Source organism: Stigmatopora argus, chromosome 11 (genome assembly GCF_051989625.1).
Source record: "Stigmatopora argus isolate UIUO_Sarg chromosome 11, RoL_Sarg_1.0, whole genome shotgun sequence".
In the NCBI taxonomy this organism is placed as follows: domain Eukaryota; kingdom Metazoa; phylum Chordata; class Actinopteri; order Syngnathiformes; family Syngnathidae; genus Stigmatopora; species Stigmatopora argus.
Genome location: NC_135397.1, coordinates 6212419 through 6232394, shown reverse-complemented (window position 1 = coordinate 6232394; position 19976 = coordinate 6212419). Strand labels below are relative to the sequence as shown.

Genomic DNA, 19976 nt, shown 5'->3' with positions numbered 1-19976 from the left:
GTACGCACCTTATTATGTGCTCGGGTAGGACTAGAGCCGCCGTCCACAATCAACTTCAAGTTGACGCCCGGTGCGCCGAGCATGTTCGGATTTCTGTGTGCCTGCTAAGCCAGGGTTGAAGAGAGGATAGGCTAAAAATAGAAGCGTTTCATGAAAACATCAGAATGGGGAATCATTCTACTGCAAAGGCTAGTTTCATAATCGCCCCAGAGAAAGTGAGGCTTGTCTGTTCCATTTGAGCTCCCTTTTGCACCACTTCACTTTTGGAGCTCAAATGTATTTAACCTAATGTCAGCTCTGACTATTCATGGCCCCTTTATCCAAGTCTTATCCCCCGTCAGGCCACGTTTGTTACAACTAACGCATTTACTATGAGAAGCGTCGGTAAAATCGATCTTATGTGTGCAAGGTGTTACTCTCTTAAATTTATCTACAAAGGTCTTGGTCAGCACTTTTTCTTTTGTGAACTAGTCAGTCTAATGCGTCCCACTCCAACAATCTTAGTATCGTGTATTTTGAGAGCTCTGTTCATATGATACTTCATCGAAACAACCTTTGTTCGGACGGTCATGCATTCTCAGGTTCCTTTTGTTTCCTGATTCCTGTGCTTCCAAGCAGAACAACATTTCCTCGGGTCCCAACGGGAGTTGCTATGCACCTCAGTTCCCCTTCTGCTATATTCACAAGCAAGGCTCTATGTTCTCAAAATAGGATTTTCTCAGCTTCCAGGGCATCGGCTAATGGAAACATGTTTATGGCCAACCTCGCTAGAGGCTGGAAATACAAGCAAATAAAGGCATACCCACAAAAGGGTCTCGGGCTATTTTGAAAACTCTTCACGCTGCAATATTATGATAGGAATATAGTACGTCCATAGACGATGTCCCATAAGAACTACTAAACATTATGGAACATACTGGGCTTGACTACTACCCAAGCGCAAAATCTAATCACATATTTCAGTACATGAGAGAACCACTACTTTTGACACTCAGCACTTTAGTACACACTTTCTTATTATTGCAGAACCCTTCTCACAATACACACATAATGAGCATCCAAAATGTGTAACAACTCCATCCTCAATATCAGCACAATTGGTAAAACCTGCAGACCTTAAGATGAAAATCTTCACCGATGCCCGACTACAATGGCATAAATACCACTGTCAGGAAGCAATAAAATTGGGATGTTAACAGATAAAGGTGTAAAAATAACCCTCATCGTTCAGAAGAAATCAACTGATTGGATTCATTCATAATGCCAAAGCCAGACCTGTCTCCACCCACCACTTAACCAAATAACCTGCCAAATCAGGCCAGCCACCGCCAGAGCGCTGAATCAATGCATTCTCCAATCAATAGTCTTATTCGAGCTGAAGCTGAGTGGTGAACAAAGCAGATTAGCTGTGTCTCCACAGCATGTCTCTTCAGGATGAAGAGCACCCCACAATAGGTCACCCATCACAAGGTCAGTCCACTCTTGTCGGAGCCACTGTTTGTTGGCTCCTCGCCATATTTGATTAATAGATTCAGATTCTGGGAAATAATGATTGGGACCACCATCTGCTCCAGTCGATCATGAATCTCAAGCTCATTGATTTTTGATAACGCTAAACTCTCATATGGAATTATGCTTGCATTATTGCTATTTCCCCAGTATCTGAAGAACCTCAAATACATGTTGCTTTGCTTCCAGATAGCATCGCTTACAAATGATTGGTTCGATTAAAGATGTATTTTTTGGGTCAAATTGAAATGCATGCATTTATAGAAATCGAAGCGTTCTCATGTCACATATTCCCAAACCAGCTTTGTTGATGTAGTTAACTCATTTGCAGCCACTGTTGACGATAGATGGAAACATTTAAAATGGGCCTGACAACAGTCATCGTCAAAGTATTTTTCAGGTACTCTGGTAAAGATATTTTGTAGAAATGTTTCTCAATTATGGCAACGTATTAACTGGTTTAAATATTCCCAGGAGTGCCGCACGAAGGCTGAAGGTTGACTGAGTTCAGTGTGTGACTATTTGTGCAGTGTGAATCAAGCACAGTCATGTTTTCCAAAGCTGCAACATGCCTGTAGGGTCACCGGTCGGGTCACTTTTGTTGCTATTTTACACACAAGCATGTCTGACAGCTTGCCAAAAGACACTCGGGACTCTGTGAGTTCACCGAGGGAATGAATGAGGTGTATTCATGCCCTAAGGCTCCTTTGCTTCGGCTACGTGGGATCCTGCAAATCTTTTCAGCAAGTAATGTGCTTACAATGATTAACAAGACTGTTCACTGGAATGTACATAGGATTACCTAACAGATCATTTTTCATCCATTAAACACAACAAAGAATATGCAAGCTATGTCAGGGATAAATGACAGTGAATATTTACCAGAGTAGGACAAGACAAATAAGTGCTCTTGGTGTGAAATCAGAGATGACTGTGTTTACTTTGAGGGGGTCTTGCCATATGAGACTCCCCTGCTTAAAAGATGAATGGGCTTCTCTTTCTGCATGTCCAGAGAGAGAGAGAGATCTAGGCCTCCACCACATGAATGGAAGGCTCTCTCTGTTATAGTCTGGACTAAAAACCAGCACTAATAAGGGTGTGGGGGGATACTGTTCCGGTTAGTTTTGCACAAAGGCCACCTATGCCTGGGAGGCCACTGATGAGTTGAAGGCGGGAGTGGAATCGAGGCCAGGGGACTATGTGATGACTAGGCTGTGAATGGCACTGTACTCGACTGTGTGATTAATGGTTGCAGCCAGCATCTTCTTCACAGATTGGCCTTCACCCTCCACGCTGAGATCATCAGCACCCCACTCCCTCCTCTTGGGTTACTGCGTGCATCTCGAAACAAGATGCATACTTTAGCATGCAGACGATTCCCTGAAGTAAATGTAACTGTCATTTAGGTATCGTTTTTACAGTCGGAGAGCCTGCAGACTATGGCGATCGATCTTGAGCCTTGTAAGCTAGCTCAGGGTTTATTTGCAGCTGCCCTTACTGGAAAAGAATCCCTTGTGCAATCTGTATTCAGCTGATCCTATTATACCCTGTGAATAATTGATCCAACTGTGAAACTCAACCCTGTCACATGGGTGAGATGACATCATCGTTTAAGGTTGAAAATGGACTCCTGTGCGGCTGCATCGCCTCGAGTTGTTTGCTCCACAATCGCTCCACTGTATCTGATTACCTACCGCTTGTGAAGGACAAAAAGTAGAGCATGAGGACGGAAGGGGCGGTGGCGCTGGCGTTATCGTGCTCAGCAAGACTGTACAGAGACAACCGACTTACTGATAGCGCTCATGAGATGGTCACAAGCGGTTCTCTGCTAGCGTGAAACCGCTAAAGAATGGAGCAACAAAACAATCCTTTCATCCCGATGTAACCGCGAGATTCAGGAGAACGGTCTTTCATTCCACCCTCATGGTTTTTATTGACTTTTCTGACAGGGTTAGGAAACTTGTGCCGCAATGCGTGGGACAAAGGGAATACCTCACACGAACCAGATGGACTCGGTGTGGGTCGATTACGTCCCTGGCCGTGAAATAGGGTGCAAATAGGAGCCATCTTTGACCCCGGCCTTGGAGGAAGCTTAGATTGTAATATCGAATGAAACCCCTCCTAAGAGGGGTCGGTCTACTCGTGCCGCTCGACACCTTTTCATCCCGATCCGCAGCACAAATGAGAACAGGAGGCTGTTGAACATGGAACATCTTGTGTGAATTAGAGTGGAAGCCTTGGGCAGAGACGGGGGAGGGTGCTGTTGATGTCTCCTTGCTTTCTCATGAAAGAAGGGAAGGGTGTGGGCTCCTCTGCCTTCTGCTGACTCTCAGGCTAGAAACATTTTGCTGCGTTGCCACTCCAGATCGGCATACTCACTGGTCTGATGAAATCGGTTGTTGTCCACCACGTGGACCAACAGTCATCATGCGTCACTTTGAAAGCGCCGCTTCGTAAGTGGTGTCATGGCTTTCTGCCTGTGGACTCACTTCAGCGTGAGTCAATGCCAACATGCAGGTTGGCCTTTGTGCCTTGCCTCTGAACCAACTAGTACATTGTAAAATAAATACGTAAAATAACATTTTCAGTCAATTTCACTGGATAGTATTTGAGGAAAAACTAGGACACAAGATACTTATCCTATATTCTGACTTAATGGAACTTGAGTTCACATACTTAACATTTTCACTATTTTGGGCTTTTATGTTGAAGTAAATGCATATTATTTTTCTTCAAAGGGCGATCGATGACTGCTGTAGATGTCCTATCCATTTTGACCACGGTCATTTGGCAGAGTTAAAATGTGGCACTCGCCCTGCCCTGCCGTCCCCTACTCTTTCCTGTCCTCCCTTTTTAGATGTCTATCGCCTTCAATGACAGCCAAATAATTAAATGAAATGAAAGTCACTGTATGAATAATTCAATGTAATATGTAGCCATAAATGACAGCACGCTTTAGTATATATTGTAATAAAGCAAAAGTTCATTCAATGGATGGAAACGGAGACAACTCTGCCCACGCCGTCTCGTTGAATCTACCACATAATGTTGTCAGTCTCGATAAGTTTTTGAGATGACGTCAGCTAAAATAGCGAGCGTTCCGAAAATTTTCGATTAACTTTTGCCAAAAGGTTTTTCAACAGAAACTAGGTTAACCTATAGTGCGGCCTTAACGATATCCTAGACTAAAGTTATTCATTAAACCTCCCTCAGCAGAAACATAATATCTAACATTCCCTGTGTTTTAACAGTAATGTAAACAAAAAAAAAAAAAGCTTGTCTCCTCCAAATTGTCTTCTGGCCGTGTCCTCAGTTTCAACTGCCAGAAAATAACGATGCGCTTAATTCTCCCTTTGTGGTATGGCTTGCCATCAGCAAATAAAGCTTGCCCATACATTTCTCTGTGAAATGGGTCCTTGGAGCTTGGTGCTGGAAATGAGGAGATCCTGTCAGTTAATTAGACAATGGTGGTGATGGCTCCATCTGTCTTTTCTTTCACACCACAGACCAAGTCTACGTGGAAACATTTCCAACTGCAAATACCTCCAATGAGTGGAGAACTGAGCTTTTCAATGGGAATGAAATCTTTTAAGCAGCGATGCTGACATACCTCGACCTCCCTGTAAAGGTTAGCTGCTGTTGCTATGGCAACACTAGACACCGGCGATATGCCAAAAAGGTAGCCCGAAGGGGATGGGCGCGTCTAAGTTGAAACTACGGCAGTGGAATTCTGTAAGTGAGCGAGGATGCATGCTGAATGTTAATACTTTGTTTATATTATCCAGGAGTATCCACACTTCCCGTCAGTAGCCATTAACATTTGTAAAAGCCCAAAATGCACCATGACGCAGCCAGCTCGGCGGACGAGGGGGTTATTTTTAGCCACGTACTCATTAGTGTTGATAGATCGTTTGTAATGATGAACAAGGAGAGAAGGAGACCAATCTCTCTGTGAAAGATTGCATCAATGTTCAAATACCTAAGAGTGGCTAAGTGTAAAGAGGTAGTGGAGAGAGTGAGGTGAGATGTTAGGGGCAGGCCAATCAAAGAGTTTAAGGCGAGTGATGCAATAAAATTGCAAGGGGCAAGGTCACATGAATTATACAGGACATTATCCATTCTTTAAAAGCTTCCCGCACTGCTTATACAATAAGAGTATGACATATGCATACCTGTCAACCTCTGCCGATAACTGCCCTTATAAATGATTATTGATTCCCCTTACAAACCCCCCAAAAACCTTACAAACACCGTACGTCGTACGGTGTTTGTAAGGTTTTTGGGGGGTTTGTAAGGGGAATCAATAATCATTTATAAGGGCAGTTATCGGCAGAGGTTGACAGGTATGCATATGCTCCTCAATATATGTGCGCTACATACATGCAATACCAGAAAAAGTATTTTCTCTTTGTCCAAGAATGACATGACAGCTACCATTCACAGTTGTGCATATAATCAGATAATGGAGTATTCCAATGATATACAGTATATCCATCCAGCAGCCAACAGGTTTCCCTGTAGGGGGTCATACGTGGTTGCATTGACTTATGGAACTGTGATTACATTTGCTATGAGGGAAAGCACCACGGTTTCAGAAGAGTTAGATTGTGCAAGAATATTGTGCCACTGTCTGACAAAGTGAGGACAGCAATACAGAAGGATGGTGCAACCTTGCCCCTACTGTATCAAAGAGGCTTATGTTGGAAGGGAGCGTGATACAACAGTGCCCCCGAGAGGTCGCAGTACAGTCTGTATGGCCTAGTGCAGGGATCAACAACTCAAAATATTAAAGGAGTCATATTGAACGAAAAAAATGAATATTTCTGGAGACACTAATTTTTTTAAAGCCTTATAATGAAGGCAACAGGTTCTGCATGTATTGTCATTAGGCTCATATCAAAATGACTAAGTTGACTACAATACATCATGAGCAGTCACGATTAAATGTTTATTATCAGTGCATCCTGGAGAGAACGAGAAACCACATGACTGCTCTCCTGTACGATGCCGCCTCAAGTATAACTTGATGACAATATTAATGAATTATGTTTCATTGCTTTAATGAAATGAATGCAATCCACTTCTTAAATCTATTTTTGCGCTCCTCTAATTTCTCCAGAAGTAATGCAATCGCACTTTTTCTCTCTTTCCCACCTGGATAATCAGCTGCAAATGTAGCATTGCTTATCTGGAAATGTTTTTCCACAAGACTTATTTCACAACTTCTCGCTACAAAGTGAACATTCAGGCAATTCTTTCACATTGGCAATGATTGCAAATGATTCACAGAATCCTCTTTTTGCCTCAGTTATTTTTCTCTTTTTTCATTTGAATCCATGACCCTTCACACAGTCACTAGTTTATTTAGGACAGCGACCTGCCTAGAAACGCGTGTCGCAGGGTATCACGCGAATCTTCGTTAATAGAAATGTTGAAATGTAATATTTATTTTACATTTGCATTTCTTACAGCATGGAAAAACGTGAAGACTATTTTTTTCTTTGCAGCCAGGACATACGATCACGGACAAACTTTGACATAATACAGCGCAATTCAAAATTTAAACAATTTCAGACTTTTTAATGCCTTTATACAACATTTTATTAAGATGAATAAATTTCCCAAACCTTTTAAGACTGTTTAAGATCGCACAGGAACCCTGTGTACTGGGCATCTTAATTTAAGAGCATGCAAGAGTTTAAAGAGATGGATTTTGAAAAGGTAAGTGGAAAAAAATGCCATTCCAATGTCTCCCATTCAGCAGGAAGACTGCATGCATCATTATTTTTCTATGACTCAATTGACAGGGCACAGAATGTCTTTTTTAGAGAATGAAAAGCTAGGAAAAAAAGGCAATAACGATGATCTGGTGATAAATATTATTCGGACCAGTAGATTTCTGGAAATATGTCTCTAGGTTAAATAGCGCAAAAATAAATCGTAGCCACGTGGCGCAATGGTTCTCTTTCTGGGTTTCCAATTCAATTAAAAGAGCTCTTTATGAGCACAGCATCTAATTTCGGTCTAATAGTGATAGTACTGCCCAATTACCGGTCAGTGTACTACTCTTCAATATGCACCCCGAGTCCACTTTTTATGAATGAAAACAATTGCATTTTCACGATGGCAAAGACAATATAGCCGTAAGTCGAAAAAAATGGCTCGGTTCAATTGGTGTTGAGGATAAATCCCAAAAAGGTTTAACAACGGCGAGGCCCATTCTACGCAGGCTCTTTTTTAAAAGCTACTGAGAGCCAAGTTGGACACAAATGATTTGGAGCAGCATCCAGAAGGGGTGGGCGTGCACATGGCTGGAAAGGCGGCAGAGATAAAACAAAGTCCAAAAAGCTCCTGGCAGCTGAATAAAACCGGCCCAAAGGATGTCTCTCATAGCATGGTGTCCAAGGCCTTCTATCTGTCCCTGGCTTTGTTCGTGGCCTGGTTTCACTAGCGCTTTCATCTCCCTTCCTTGTGCTCCCCAAGGTGCCCGTGTCATTTCCACTGACACAAAGAGGAAAAACATGAACCCACCCCAAAAAATATTTATAAATGACTCTGGAAGCATTTCATCTTTTAATTCAACAGCACGTTTGATGAGTGTGACTGCATCCATAATTTATCAGTGTACCCTTGTTAACAGTGCTTGGGTTCAATTAAGCAGACCTGTCTGCAGAGAATTGTGTCTATTATCACTAAAATGTCAGCCCAAATCACCGTGTCTCTTCTTTTTCTTTCGGCTCGTCCCTTTTGGGATCGCCGCAGCCCGGAAGCTCCATCTTCATCATTCTTCTGCCAATATATTTTCAATCTGTTTTAAGAATGCGCACGATCCATCAAAGTCTGCTTTTTCTAAGTTTGTCAGAAACCTAGCAGGATTTTACTTTCAGCTCACTTTTTTTTTTAAATCTATCTATGTATGTAATAGGTTTATCCTTGATGGGGTTGGCTAAATCAGTGGAATTAATCATTTATTTTTATTTTGAATATTTATTTATAGTTATTTAACAAAACAAATGGCTGAGTGTTAAGACCTACCGTATGCATGCATGTACATTTGTGTGTATGTATGAATGTATGTATATATGTGCTTATATATGTATGTATGTATATATGTGCTTATATATGTATGTATGTATATATGTGCTTATATATGTATGTATATATGTGCTTATATATGTATGTATATATGTGCTTATATATGTATGTATATATGTGCTTATATATGTATGTATATATGTGCTTATATATGTATGTATATATGTGCTTATATATGTATGTATATATGTGCTTATATATATGTATGTATATATGTGCTTATATGTATGTATATATGTGCTTATATGTATGTATATATGTGCTTATATGTATGTATATATGTGCTTATATATATGTATGTATGTATATATGTGCTTATATATATGTATGTATGTATATATGTGCTTATATATATGTATGTATGTATATATGTGCTTATATATGTATATATGTGCTTATGTGTATGTATGTATATGAATGTGTATATACACGTATGTGTATGTTTTTTGTGTGTTTTTTGTGTATCTGTTTGTGTATGTGTGTGTGTGTGTATGTATGTATGTGTGTGTATGTGTATGTTTTTTGTGTATGTGTATGTATGTGTATGTGTATGTATGTGTGTATGTGTATGTATGTGTGTGTATGTGTATGTGTGTATGTGTGTGTGTGTGTATGTGTGTATGAATGTGTGTGTGTGTATGTGTATGTATGTGTGTGTATGTGTATGTGTGTATGTGTATGAATGTGTGTGTGTATATGTGTGTATGTGTGTGTATATGTGTGTGTGTGTGTGTGTATGTGTGTGTGTGTGTGTGTGTGCGTGTATGTGTCTGTGCGTGTGTGTGTGTGCGTGTATGTGTGTGTGCGTGTGTGTGTGTGTGTGTATGTGTGCGTGCATGCATGCGTGTGCGTGTGTGTATCTATTTCAGCAACACGATTATTTATTTATATATTCATGTATTTATTTATTAACTTACTTATTACCTATCTATTTATGTCTAAAATGCCTTTCCTATTTCTGCATCCTCACCCTCTTGCTACTGTGACAACAAAATTTCCCGAATAGGGGATGAATAAAGTTATCCAATCCAATCCTACAATTCATCTGTAACATGCTGTTTGACTCCCAACTAACAGTTTCATTCTGTTTTTTTTAGTAACGGCTTCATTTTTATAATGTGTGTTTTAGCCTGTGAGAGGACGAAGGACGCTGATGAAGCAATTTGATGCAAACCTTTCAAATGTCTTATAAAAGGCACTACTTTTCCTTCCTGACTTGACAATTTTCCATCATGAGGGATTGGAAATGTTGACTGGAGGCACAGACTTGGCACAACAGCAGAACTGTCAGACCGTGTCATTTTTATTTATTAAATGATCTCTTTTGGGGGGAAAAAGTGACTTTCAGTTTCCTCTCCCGACACACTGTCACCTCCTCTGCTATTCCTTGATGAACTACTGAACTCTAGATGGAGCAGACTGCCTCGCTTATTAAAGATTTACCAGATGAGTCTGCTGTCGTGCCCTTGACCTTCCAAACAGCGCGTGCACAAAGAGAGTGGGTGTGTGAAGCGACGTGAGGGGGCAAGACGTTGAATAACGACGATGTTGGGTTTTTGCCACTTGACAGCACTGGCAGGCAGGCAGGCTGTCAACAGAGTGAATGCAATATCATTTGTAATAAATGACAGGCCTTGTGAGTCAAGTTTTCTTTGGCAGATCACAAAGAAAACACTTTTACTGTGAAAAACACACTCAAATGCAACTTCATACTTTGAAAAAAATGACAAAAAAGTACTAGAAACTACGGTATATGAAATGAAACTTATTCACGTGCTTCCAGAAAATGGAAGATTTTTCAGATCTATACTTATCTATATTAGACATAAAGTAGGCTAGGTTAGAACTTTATTTCATCCTGTATTCTGGAAATTTCTTGGTTGCAGTAGCAAGACAGACACAAGACACACAAGACATTGTAGACCTAGGTAAAAAAACTGGAGCCTCACACAGGAAATCCACAAGGTGGGGACCTTCTGCAGACTGAGACTGATGTTACCGCACAGTCCATCAGTAGTAGAAACCTATCGTCATTATTGTCAATTATAATCAGTCAATTGTAGCCTGTTATTTTATAGGCATGTTATATTTTGCTAGTGTATGGAGAATTGCAACAGGCAGAAAAAGAACGCACCATCCCTGATTGGAGAGGATAGGAGAAAGATTTGGTACTTGGCAGACTGATTTCCTGTTGTAAAGAGCAATTGTAGCCCATGGCGAGGTATAACATGTGGTCATGCTCCACTTAGTCAGTGAGTTCACCAAAGGTCAAGCGTTCCAAAATGGGAAAGCAGAATTTTTCAAATAGATGAATGATACAAACTTGTACATTTGCAGTTGTCTCGTGTGCTGGTGGCTAAAGAGGAACAGAGCAACGGGAAGACCGGCAAAGTATCTCCGGTAAGCTTGTGAAACTACACACAGTGCTTTGCCATGACCCTTGTGATTTGTGTGTTGTCGAGTGAGTCCATTTTACCTTCCGGCTACACAGTCCAGACTGGATCTAGATCACTGCTTCAGTGCTCATGTTGCTCTCAGAGGAAGTGACCTCAATACATCCAATAACCCTGCTCGCACGTGCGCAACAGCCGTGCAAGATTGAAGAAAGCGCAGGTTGCTTTTCTTAGGGGGGGAAAAACCTATGTCGTCCGCTTTCTTTGGTCCGTACCAAAATGCAATGGGCACCTTTCTGGTTTGGTGCGGTTTCCTTTCCCCATTGCAACTATCGCAATGGTACATGGTCGATTGGTCGCCGGTCTTTTGGTCGGCGGTCTTTTGGTCGCCCGGAAGGTTATTGATAATGACCATTTAAATCATTGCTCAAATTCCCTAAATACAAACTGCGAATTACTATTTAGTCATACTTAATGCCCTAGTAATTATTAGGCTAAAGAAAAGCTCCAAATTTCCCAGACTGTTATTGTTTTTTGTTGGAGAACTTGTTAAGACCCTGACTGACGTAGCTTCTTAAAGGGACAACGCATGTACATACAAACTCTTATACACTCACACGTCGGCTCAGTGAAACTGCTCATGGCCATTGTTGGCTTTTATTGATGCGTAGACCGTGTTGTTTTACCTTGTTTTGTCGCCGGTCTTTTGGTCGTTGGTCTTTTGGTTGCCCGTTGTTGCGGTCGGGGCGACCAAAAGACCGGCGACCAATCGACCGCACACGATTGCAACAGTCCAAGGACTGACTTGAAACAAAGCCACTATCAATCCAAATGCTCTAGGTGGGGTAACACAGTAAATTACTGAAGGGGCCCTCGAGGAACCCTGAGCTAGAGTCATTTCGTGTACGAGTTGTTTTTGTAGAGCTCATGCTTAATATCACTTGGCGATTCGGCTCTGGAGAAAAGTTTTGGGCGCTTTTCTTACCATTGTTGTGCAAACAGCCCCTTAGAAACCAATTGAATTACCCAACATGTGCCGTGAGGAAGATTAAATGTCGTGTTGTTTTTTGGCTCCCGGAAAGTGAATTGCTTGTAGTGTAAAGAAGCATTTTTAATCTGTCACAGTATTGAAAAAAAATAGTATAATATAGTCAGTCAGCAATGACAGATCCACAGCTCCCCCTTTTGGTTTGACTAAATTATACTTTGGCAGTGGCAGGAGAAAAATATATCTTTGAATCAAAATCGCAATTGACAGAAGTATAAAATAAGTCAAAAATATATTATATTGACGTGTGCGTCAAATAAAAGGACTCTTATGAGTGCACAATAAAAACACGCACAAATATTTCCATTTTAGTCTGCAACAAATAGGTGGCGCCTGCAGTAACCTGGAACAGGCTCCAAAACACATGAATGAAAATGCCATACAAACCAAAAGAACCTTTTTTTAACACCAGCAGATGGGAGGGATTGCAGTAAATATGGACTAGCATTTGTCAACTAAGGAGTTTTAAAGGTACTGTGAACTAAAGCACGAAAGAACGAAAGTGAAAATAAATTGTTAGATTATAAAATAATGAGTACTGCATTTTGCGGAGGATAAGTACATTTTTTATTTTTGTGGTTTTTATGGTTCGACTTGTGTGACATTATTAACACATTTCATCATTATTTTTTACTCTAAACTGCAAAGGGCGCTTGATAGGTTTATTAATAGGTAAACTTTAATATAATGTAAACAATACAAGGTGGGCATTGGGCACATCTCTGGCGTTATCTTGCAAGTGAGAATCGTCCTGGCTCGTCCTCGCCACCGTGACATTCTAAAGGACCGAATTCCTCTCCTGCCAATTTAAGACGTCGAATCAAAACAATTACAAGGTTATCTATTCAATCCAATTGCATAAGGGAATAACACAATTAAGGTAAAAAAAAAAAACCTGCCACAACAATTGCCTATCAGGTCGGAAAACAAAAACAACTGCGTAAGAATTTGCACAAGTAAGCGAGTATTTTCGGAAGTTGATTCGATTATCGCCATCTGCCGGTATCCAAGTCAAAGCAATTTAGGAGTCCTTCACAGATCTTCATTGCGAACTCAGATCAACAGTCCTTGGCCCGGAACTTGGTGATCTGTCAGGTCAATAGTCCTAAAAACAATTAAATGTCCTCGGAGCCAGCTGCCATGTAGAGTGACCTCGAGCTTGCTCGGTCCCAAATTGAAATAAAGCTCATATACATACTAATGATTAATGCACATTTATAATAACATCCCAGAATAACCCCAACAGCGCTGAAGGCCTGTGTTGATAATTTCAACATTGGCGCTCGGTGGACATTTGGCACCACGGTGTACCCGTACAATCGCCTGTAAGGCTTAACTAAAAACATTACTATTTGTAAAAATAGAAAAGAAAAAAAAACATCTGCTTGTTGCCTCTATTCTTATTTTATTTTAAAGATATGTCTGCTCTTTGCTTTGGATTTTATCGAATAAAAACAGGCTTGCCCTGTCACAATAAGTGTCCGTACCGACTCTTAAACGGTCCGTGGAAACAAAGGCCACCAAATATTCCCATATATTTTTTTCAAATGCTAAAATACTATTTCAACCCCAATGTCACCGACAACCACTCATGCTCTACAATTACACCACCACCGTATAGGACTAAATAAAACCCATACTGCCCGCACTGGACTACTGCACCATTGGGTGGCCTAAACCAGTCATATATCAGGGCACTTTAAAAAAAAAAAAAAAGTACCACAACGCTCCAAATCAATGTAACGATGTGATACATTGGGCCATATTGCGTTAACTAGACTGTCTTTTTGACTTTAGCAAGAACAAGATCATTATCAAACTCCATAAGGTTGGTCTTGAGTGTGCTTGCTTTGGGACGGTCTTCTGGCTTCAGAGAAAGCATCGACTTAATCATTTTTTGCTGCAAAATAATAATAATAATTACAACAACACATGTACAGAATTTTAGAAAAAAATCATGAATTTACGACACTGTAAAATTCTCAATATTTCAAAATAGCTACATTTCCATGAGCCACAGATGATTATTTTAAGTAAGAAATCAACATTTTAATGTGCTATACCTCCATAGGGAAAAGGCTTGAAAAATCGGCAGGAAGTTTCTGGTTTCTGACATCAGGCCAAATCTGGTTTACAGGGAATGCGAAATAAAACAGGTGTATTGAGTTTAAATGGAAAAAAAAGACTCTTACATCAATACACAGACTAACAACACAAGGCCTGAAAATACATTATTTTCTCGTTTCATTAAAAGAACAACTTTACCGACATGATCAAAATTGTAGGTCATGAATCATTGAGGTAATGGTACATTTTCGGTATACCACCCTTCTCTACTGTGTGTAATGCACTGGGGAAATATACTAGAAGATATTGGAGAAATGACCAATCTAAACAAGTAGGGTACAAAGTGAAACCTGATGGTATTCATTGTATTTCTTTTGTATTGATTTTTTTAAATCACTAAATGCTCAACACATTTTAAACTGTGACTATGGCAAACCTCGCTACGAATCCCATCTATGGTTGATGTAACTGTTATGGAACCTTAAACTCGCACTCTATCACATTGCCTGGAGCTGCTTCCTCCTTTTCTACCATTGTTCATGAGCTTACATTTAAAATCACAGCTTAATGGCACCTCAACTCACCTTTACCCTTTCACTTCGGGCACGGAAGGACCAGAGCAGCTCAAAATAAATCAGACCAAGAGCAAAGATGTCCACGTTTTGGGTATAGTTAACCGCGGCTTTCTGAAACTGAGAGAGGATACAGTAGTCTACGTGATTATAATATGATCTATTAACAATACTGAATGCTGCACGATGTGTGCAGCTAATCTCACCTGCTCAGGTGCCATATAACTTGGGGTTCCAGTTTCAAAGGTTTTTTCCAGGGCATCATCATTAGTAACGAGGCCAAAGTCCCCAATCTTTACGGTTTGATCCAGCGCAAACATGATGTTGGCAGGCTAAGTATTCAGAAAAGGACAAATTCACTTGCGAACAACATTGCTGCTAGCTTGACACAGAAGGTAAAAGTCATTTCATTGGATTGTTGCTTGACCAATACATGTATTGTGACAGCCCTGCTAAGAATTTCATTCTTGTTCAGAATCTTCACTCTAACGCTTGTAAATACATTTACCTTTAAATCTCTGTGAATTAACTTTCGGCCGTGAATGTATTCGACTCCTTCCACGATATCCTTTATGATAGCAAAACCACGTTTCTTTCTCTGTTCCGTGTTCACCGTCTTCACAGTCTTCTCATAGTTGAAGTCATCAATCCAATCTCGGAGGGTAAGGGTATCACACAACTCCATTTGAATGTAAAGGTATTTTGCAGATGTTTTTGAGGTATATCTGCAAATGACAAGAAAATGTGATGGAATTTTGTTGTAAACATGTTTTAGAGAGCCCCGACCTTTAATGATATTTCAAACTCACATGGGTAATCCACTGAAGGCACCATCTTCCCAGCTTGTGTGGTATCTTACAATGTTTCTGTGTTGAAGCTCCGTTAAAGCCATTATCTCTCGTTTAGATTTTCTAACAAAAAAGATTAAAAATTGATTGAAAAACAGGAGTGTACATTACACAATAGCAGCATAAGAGATTGTGTGCATGAACTATTTTTAGTCAAATCAAATGCATGTTTAACTTACTTTTCAGTTTGGACAACCTTAACAGCATAGTTCTTTTCATCAACCTTGTGTCGTGCCTTGAAGACAGTGCCAAAGCCTCCATTTCCAATTTTTTTTATATCCTCAAATTCATTTTCAAACCTGTTGAAAGGGAGAAGAAAATGAGGCTGTCTTCTCTCATCATAAAAAAATAGCATATACTACAGTGGTACCTCTACATATGAATGCTTTTATACACTCAACTTGTCACTCACAAATCCAAATTATAATTCAATCTGAAATATGTTATGCTAGTGATGACAAATCCAATTTATGAAAACACTTCTGAAACAAATTAATTTCAGAAGTAGAGGTACCACTGTATTAAATTGAAATTCACATACCATGTAGTGCATGACTGTGATTTCAGCTCACTACCTGTTTTACGGTCTTTAAAATCTGGGCTGTTTACATCCTTAATTGAATAGGTTTATTGAATGAAGATGATGCAAAAATGTATTAAACACATTCATTTACAAGGCTTTTTTTTACCTGTGGTCTGATAGCAAAGTTTGCTGCAATTCTAAAAGACAAAAAAAGATGTTTGCTGTAACTATGCTGTGCAGATTTAAAAAAGACAGAAAAAACGGATTTAAAAAATACTCAGGCGCTTACTTTCTTCTGGGCTTGACATCTGTTTGTTTATCCTTTGGTAGCGAAATGTAAACAACATACAACATGGGTTATAAGATTAAACACACTTGATCTATGAAATTATGTTTTCAAACCATACATCTCTGACATAGTATACATAACATACATGCATGTTGGAGCTATTGTGTTTATCAAATTATCTTCATCTCTTCACTAGATTGGATGGATTGGATTTTGCTGAGGTACAAACCATAGTCCGTTTCTTTATATTCTTTATAAAATAAACCAAGACATTGGGAAAAAATAATAATAAAATAAACAAGAACAAACTTTGTTATTGGCCAGAAGACTACAGTTGTTAACTAGTGATGTCATTAGTGCACATCATTTTTGCCAACTATGTCCTCTTCCGTTTAGTTTTATTACTGTTAGTTGTTGTTGTTTTTCTTTTTCAAAAAATCCAATCCTAAAATTTCATTAAAGTGGGACTTTAAGTTAGGCGTAAATAAGGATGACTTATATTGTCATAATTCATTTCATGATAACATACCTGTACTTTAGGAGTAGACTTGGCAAACTCTTTTGTGTTTTTTTCCCTTTAATAAATGATAGAGAATAGTTTATACAAATCAAACCTACACATTTGAACTATTTCTCTGCCAGCAACTTACGACAATATTGGAGGCGAATCCATGCTGGAACTTTCAGAGGACTCCAAGATCTGCCAAGCACAAAGTTAATGACATTCAGTATAGTTTTAGATGATCAATTTTCTTTCCAGTGCTTGGTGATTAAATATAAACCCATATTGTACTTGCATGTTACTAAATGACTTATTTTGTAGATCAAAATCTAAATCTCTAGTTCCTATACTGGCTCAATGTCAGTCAATCAAATAATCCATCTTTTTTTTTTGAACTTCTTTCCACTCCAGTTCAGATTTGTAAAGCAAAACTGTCCTTACATGGGATGCTTGACCAATGTTCCCTCTAAGCTGCGCGCGTGCGCAATTGCGCACTACTCTCGTCTTCTCTGCGCACAGCAAATCATATGGAGCGCACAAAATAAAATCCCCATTTTTTATTTTTTTTTAGCTGTAAGGCCGACGCGCAAACCACTCATCCGCCGGGCCGCCCATTCATAGATATTAATCATTCCTTTTTATTATTACTAAATCATTTATGTGTAGTAGACATACACCTGCTTATGGCAGGTGTGATACTGGTGTGTGCCCATAGCGAGCAATGATGATGTTGCTCACACCGGTACTCAGTGTGCTCAGGGAGGTTGTCTTTCTCCCAGACAAACAAAAAATTTGAGGAAACATTGTGCTTGACTTCATTTATCATGTCTTTACTTTGTGGAAATGATGTTCCTGATTCACCAAATGTCCCACAAAAGCATGTAGTTTGATGAACTATATACCCTGCCCAGAGCAGCCAAACATGATCTCTTAGTCATTAAAAAAACATTTATAAAATACTGTACTTACTTCTTTTAGAGCAGTCCAGGCCAAGTGAGCAGCACTATGCTTGGCTTCCTTTTTAGTCTTTCCTGTACCCACGGGGTAGTCCTTACCATCAATCTCTAACTTGTAGGAAAATCTGCAACATTATCAATTCATTTGCTTCAAAACTGAGATTCTATTTACCCTTTTTTTTAGGTTCTGGACATACTTATGGTTATGAGCTGGACCGCTTCTCAACACTTCCCTGAAATTGTGAGTGTAATGATTTATCTGGCAGTATTCATTGATTTTGCCAATAAAATTGGTCTCTGCATAGCTATCATCAGTCTTCGGACTTGGTGCGTTGTCGCTGTAGTACCAAAGACATTGAAAATGATCCAATAAGGCTTTTTTTCCACAGATGTTGCACATGAGTACATATTCCCTGGTTTGTGCTCACTCGTTCTCTAACGTGTCCTCTTCTTGCAGATTTGAAGCCTCAAAGGATTCCTCAATGTCCGTCTAAAATTAAAAGCAATATTTTTTTTAGATTGATTGCATAGTCAAGCCTGTTTACTGCAATGAAGACATTAGGCAGACAGACTCTGGTGGGATAATTGTAGGGACCCAATGAAATGCAACAACAAATTCATTCATTCATTTTCAGAACCGCTTATCCTCACAGCCAATCGCAGGGCCCGAGGAGACGGACAAACATTCACGCCCACAATTTAGTGTCCAAACAGCCTACCATGCATGTTTTTAGAATGTGGGAGGGAACTGGAGTACCCAGAGAAAACCCATGCAGGAGGACGGACCTGGATTTGAACTCAGGACCCCAAAACCGCAGTATGTCATGACTTAATGTGCATTTTCTTTCTCTCTATTGCCCTTTTAAAAAATTTTTTTTTTTACCAACGATGTTTCAAATATCGCTTCATATGCAAGCCTTGCAGCAACTTCCTTAGCTTCTTTCTTTGACGCCCCATGAGCAACCGGATACTCGATCTTCCCAATCGAAAACCTACATCTTAAGCAGACAAAATGTTATTACGTCAACGACGCCGCATCTAAACTACAAACCGTAGAAAATGACTGAATCTTACCGAAAGGGCTTTAATGATCCAGGTTTTGTGGACTCGTGAAATTTGACTTCCATCGTGATTTTATGTCCATATTCATTGAGCCAGCACACGTAATTCTTTGCTGTTTCACCCACTGATGGTCCAAGAGATGCTTCTGGTGCTTCCTCATTCTGGCAAATAGAAATGGTAGTCCCAGTTCAATTTCTGTTAACACTAATGTAAAAATACAATGAATTCTTAAAATGATGTGTACAGTTGGTTTCACCTTTTTCATGAGATGTTCTAAAGCCACTTTGGCGGCGTTCTGTTTAGCTTCCTTCTTATTCAGTCCCAAACATTCTGGATAAGTCTCGCCATTTAAAATAACCCTGACGCTAAATCTGTGACAAAAAAAAAAAAAAAAACATTTAAACTTAATTCAATGCCAATGGTAACGATAGACGTCAAATCCATTTGGCTGACAGGGATGACTAAAACGATCAAGTTTCAGTGTCATTAATATAGGCAGAAAAAAATCAAACTTTTTCACAAGGCAATAAATAAATAAAAACAAACAAAACACATGAACTCTAAATTGGACTTACGTTTTAATGTGATCCGGCCCTTCACTTCCCAAGTCCACGTACTCCAAAGCATATTTTCTTCTTTGACAGAATTCGTTCAATTTGGCAACGTGATTTTCAGAATCCATCACAAGTCACAAATTACCTTTAGCAAGGCAAACTACTATCTAGTTATATTTCAGTAAGTTTTAGTTTAAAACAGATTCACCGGAGCTACTAACGCCTGGTTTTCATGTGTTTTCTTGTGTTAGGTTTCGGTTTCGATTCGTCCAAATAAAAACTTCTCAGTTGCCTCAACTTGCTTTGCTGCATTCAAATGCACTCGGAAAAGACACCATTTCCTAACGCACATATACAGTGGTACCTCGACATACTAGCGTAATCCGTTCCGAGACTGAGATCGTATGACAAGATTCTCGTAACTCGAGCGGACGTTTCCCATTGAAATGAATGGAAAACAAATTAATTCGTTCCAACCCGCTGAAAAAACACCCAAAACAGGATATTGGATTGGAAAAAAATGTTTTATTTCTTCTAATTCGCCATATATTGACAAAG

General features: G+C 39.6%; 1 protein-coding gene across 1 annotated transcript; it reads right to left on the bottom strand.

Annotated features, from left to right (window-relative positions):
* Positions 1 to 12693: 12693 nt before the first annotated feature.
* On the bottom strand, positions 12694 to 19682 carry eif2ak2 (eukaryotic translation initiation factor 2-alpha kinase 2). Its single transcript, XM_077613272.1, has 19 exons — positions 19440 to 19682; positions 19121 to 19235; positions 18877 to 19025; positions 18686 to 18800; positions 18231 to 18292; positions 18000 to 18140; positions 17816 to 17927; positions 16995 to 17044; positions 16874 to 16919; positions 16345 to 16376; positions 16222 to 16252; positions 16074 to 16144; positions 15712 to 15831; positions 15494 to 15595; positions 15193 to 15409; positions 14891 to 15016; positions 14697 to 14804; positions 14109 to 14171; positions 12694 to 13945 (listed from the first exon to the last, which is right to left on the bottom strand). The coding sequence occupies exons 1-19, from the start codon at positions 19544 to 19546 to the stop codon at positions 13820 to 13822; spliced, it is 1893 nt and encodes a 630-aa protein (XP_077469398.1). The 5' UTR covers positions 19547 to 19682; the 3' UTR covers positions 12694 to 13819.
* Positions 19683 to 19976: the final 294 nt, after the last annotated feature.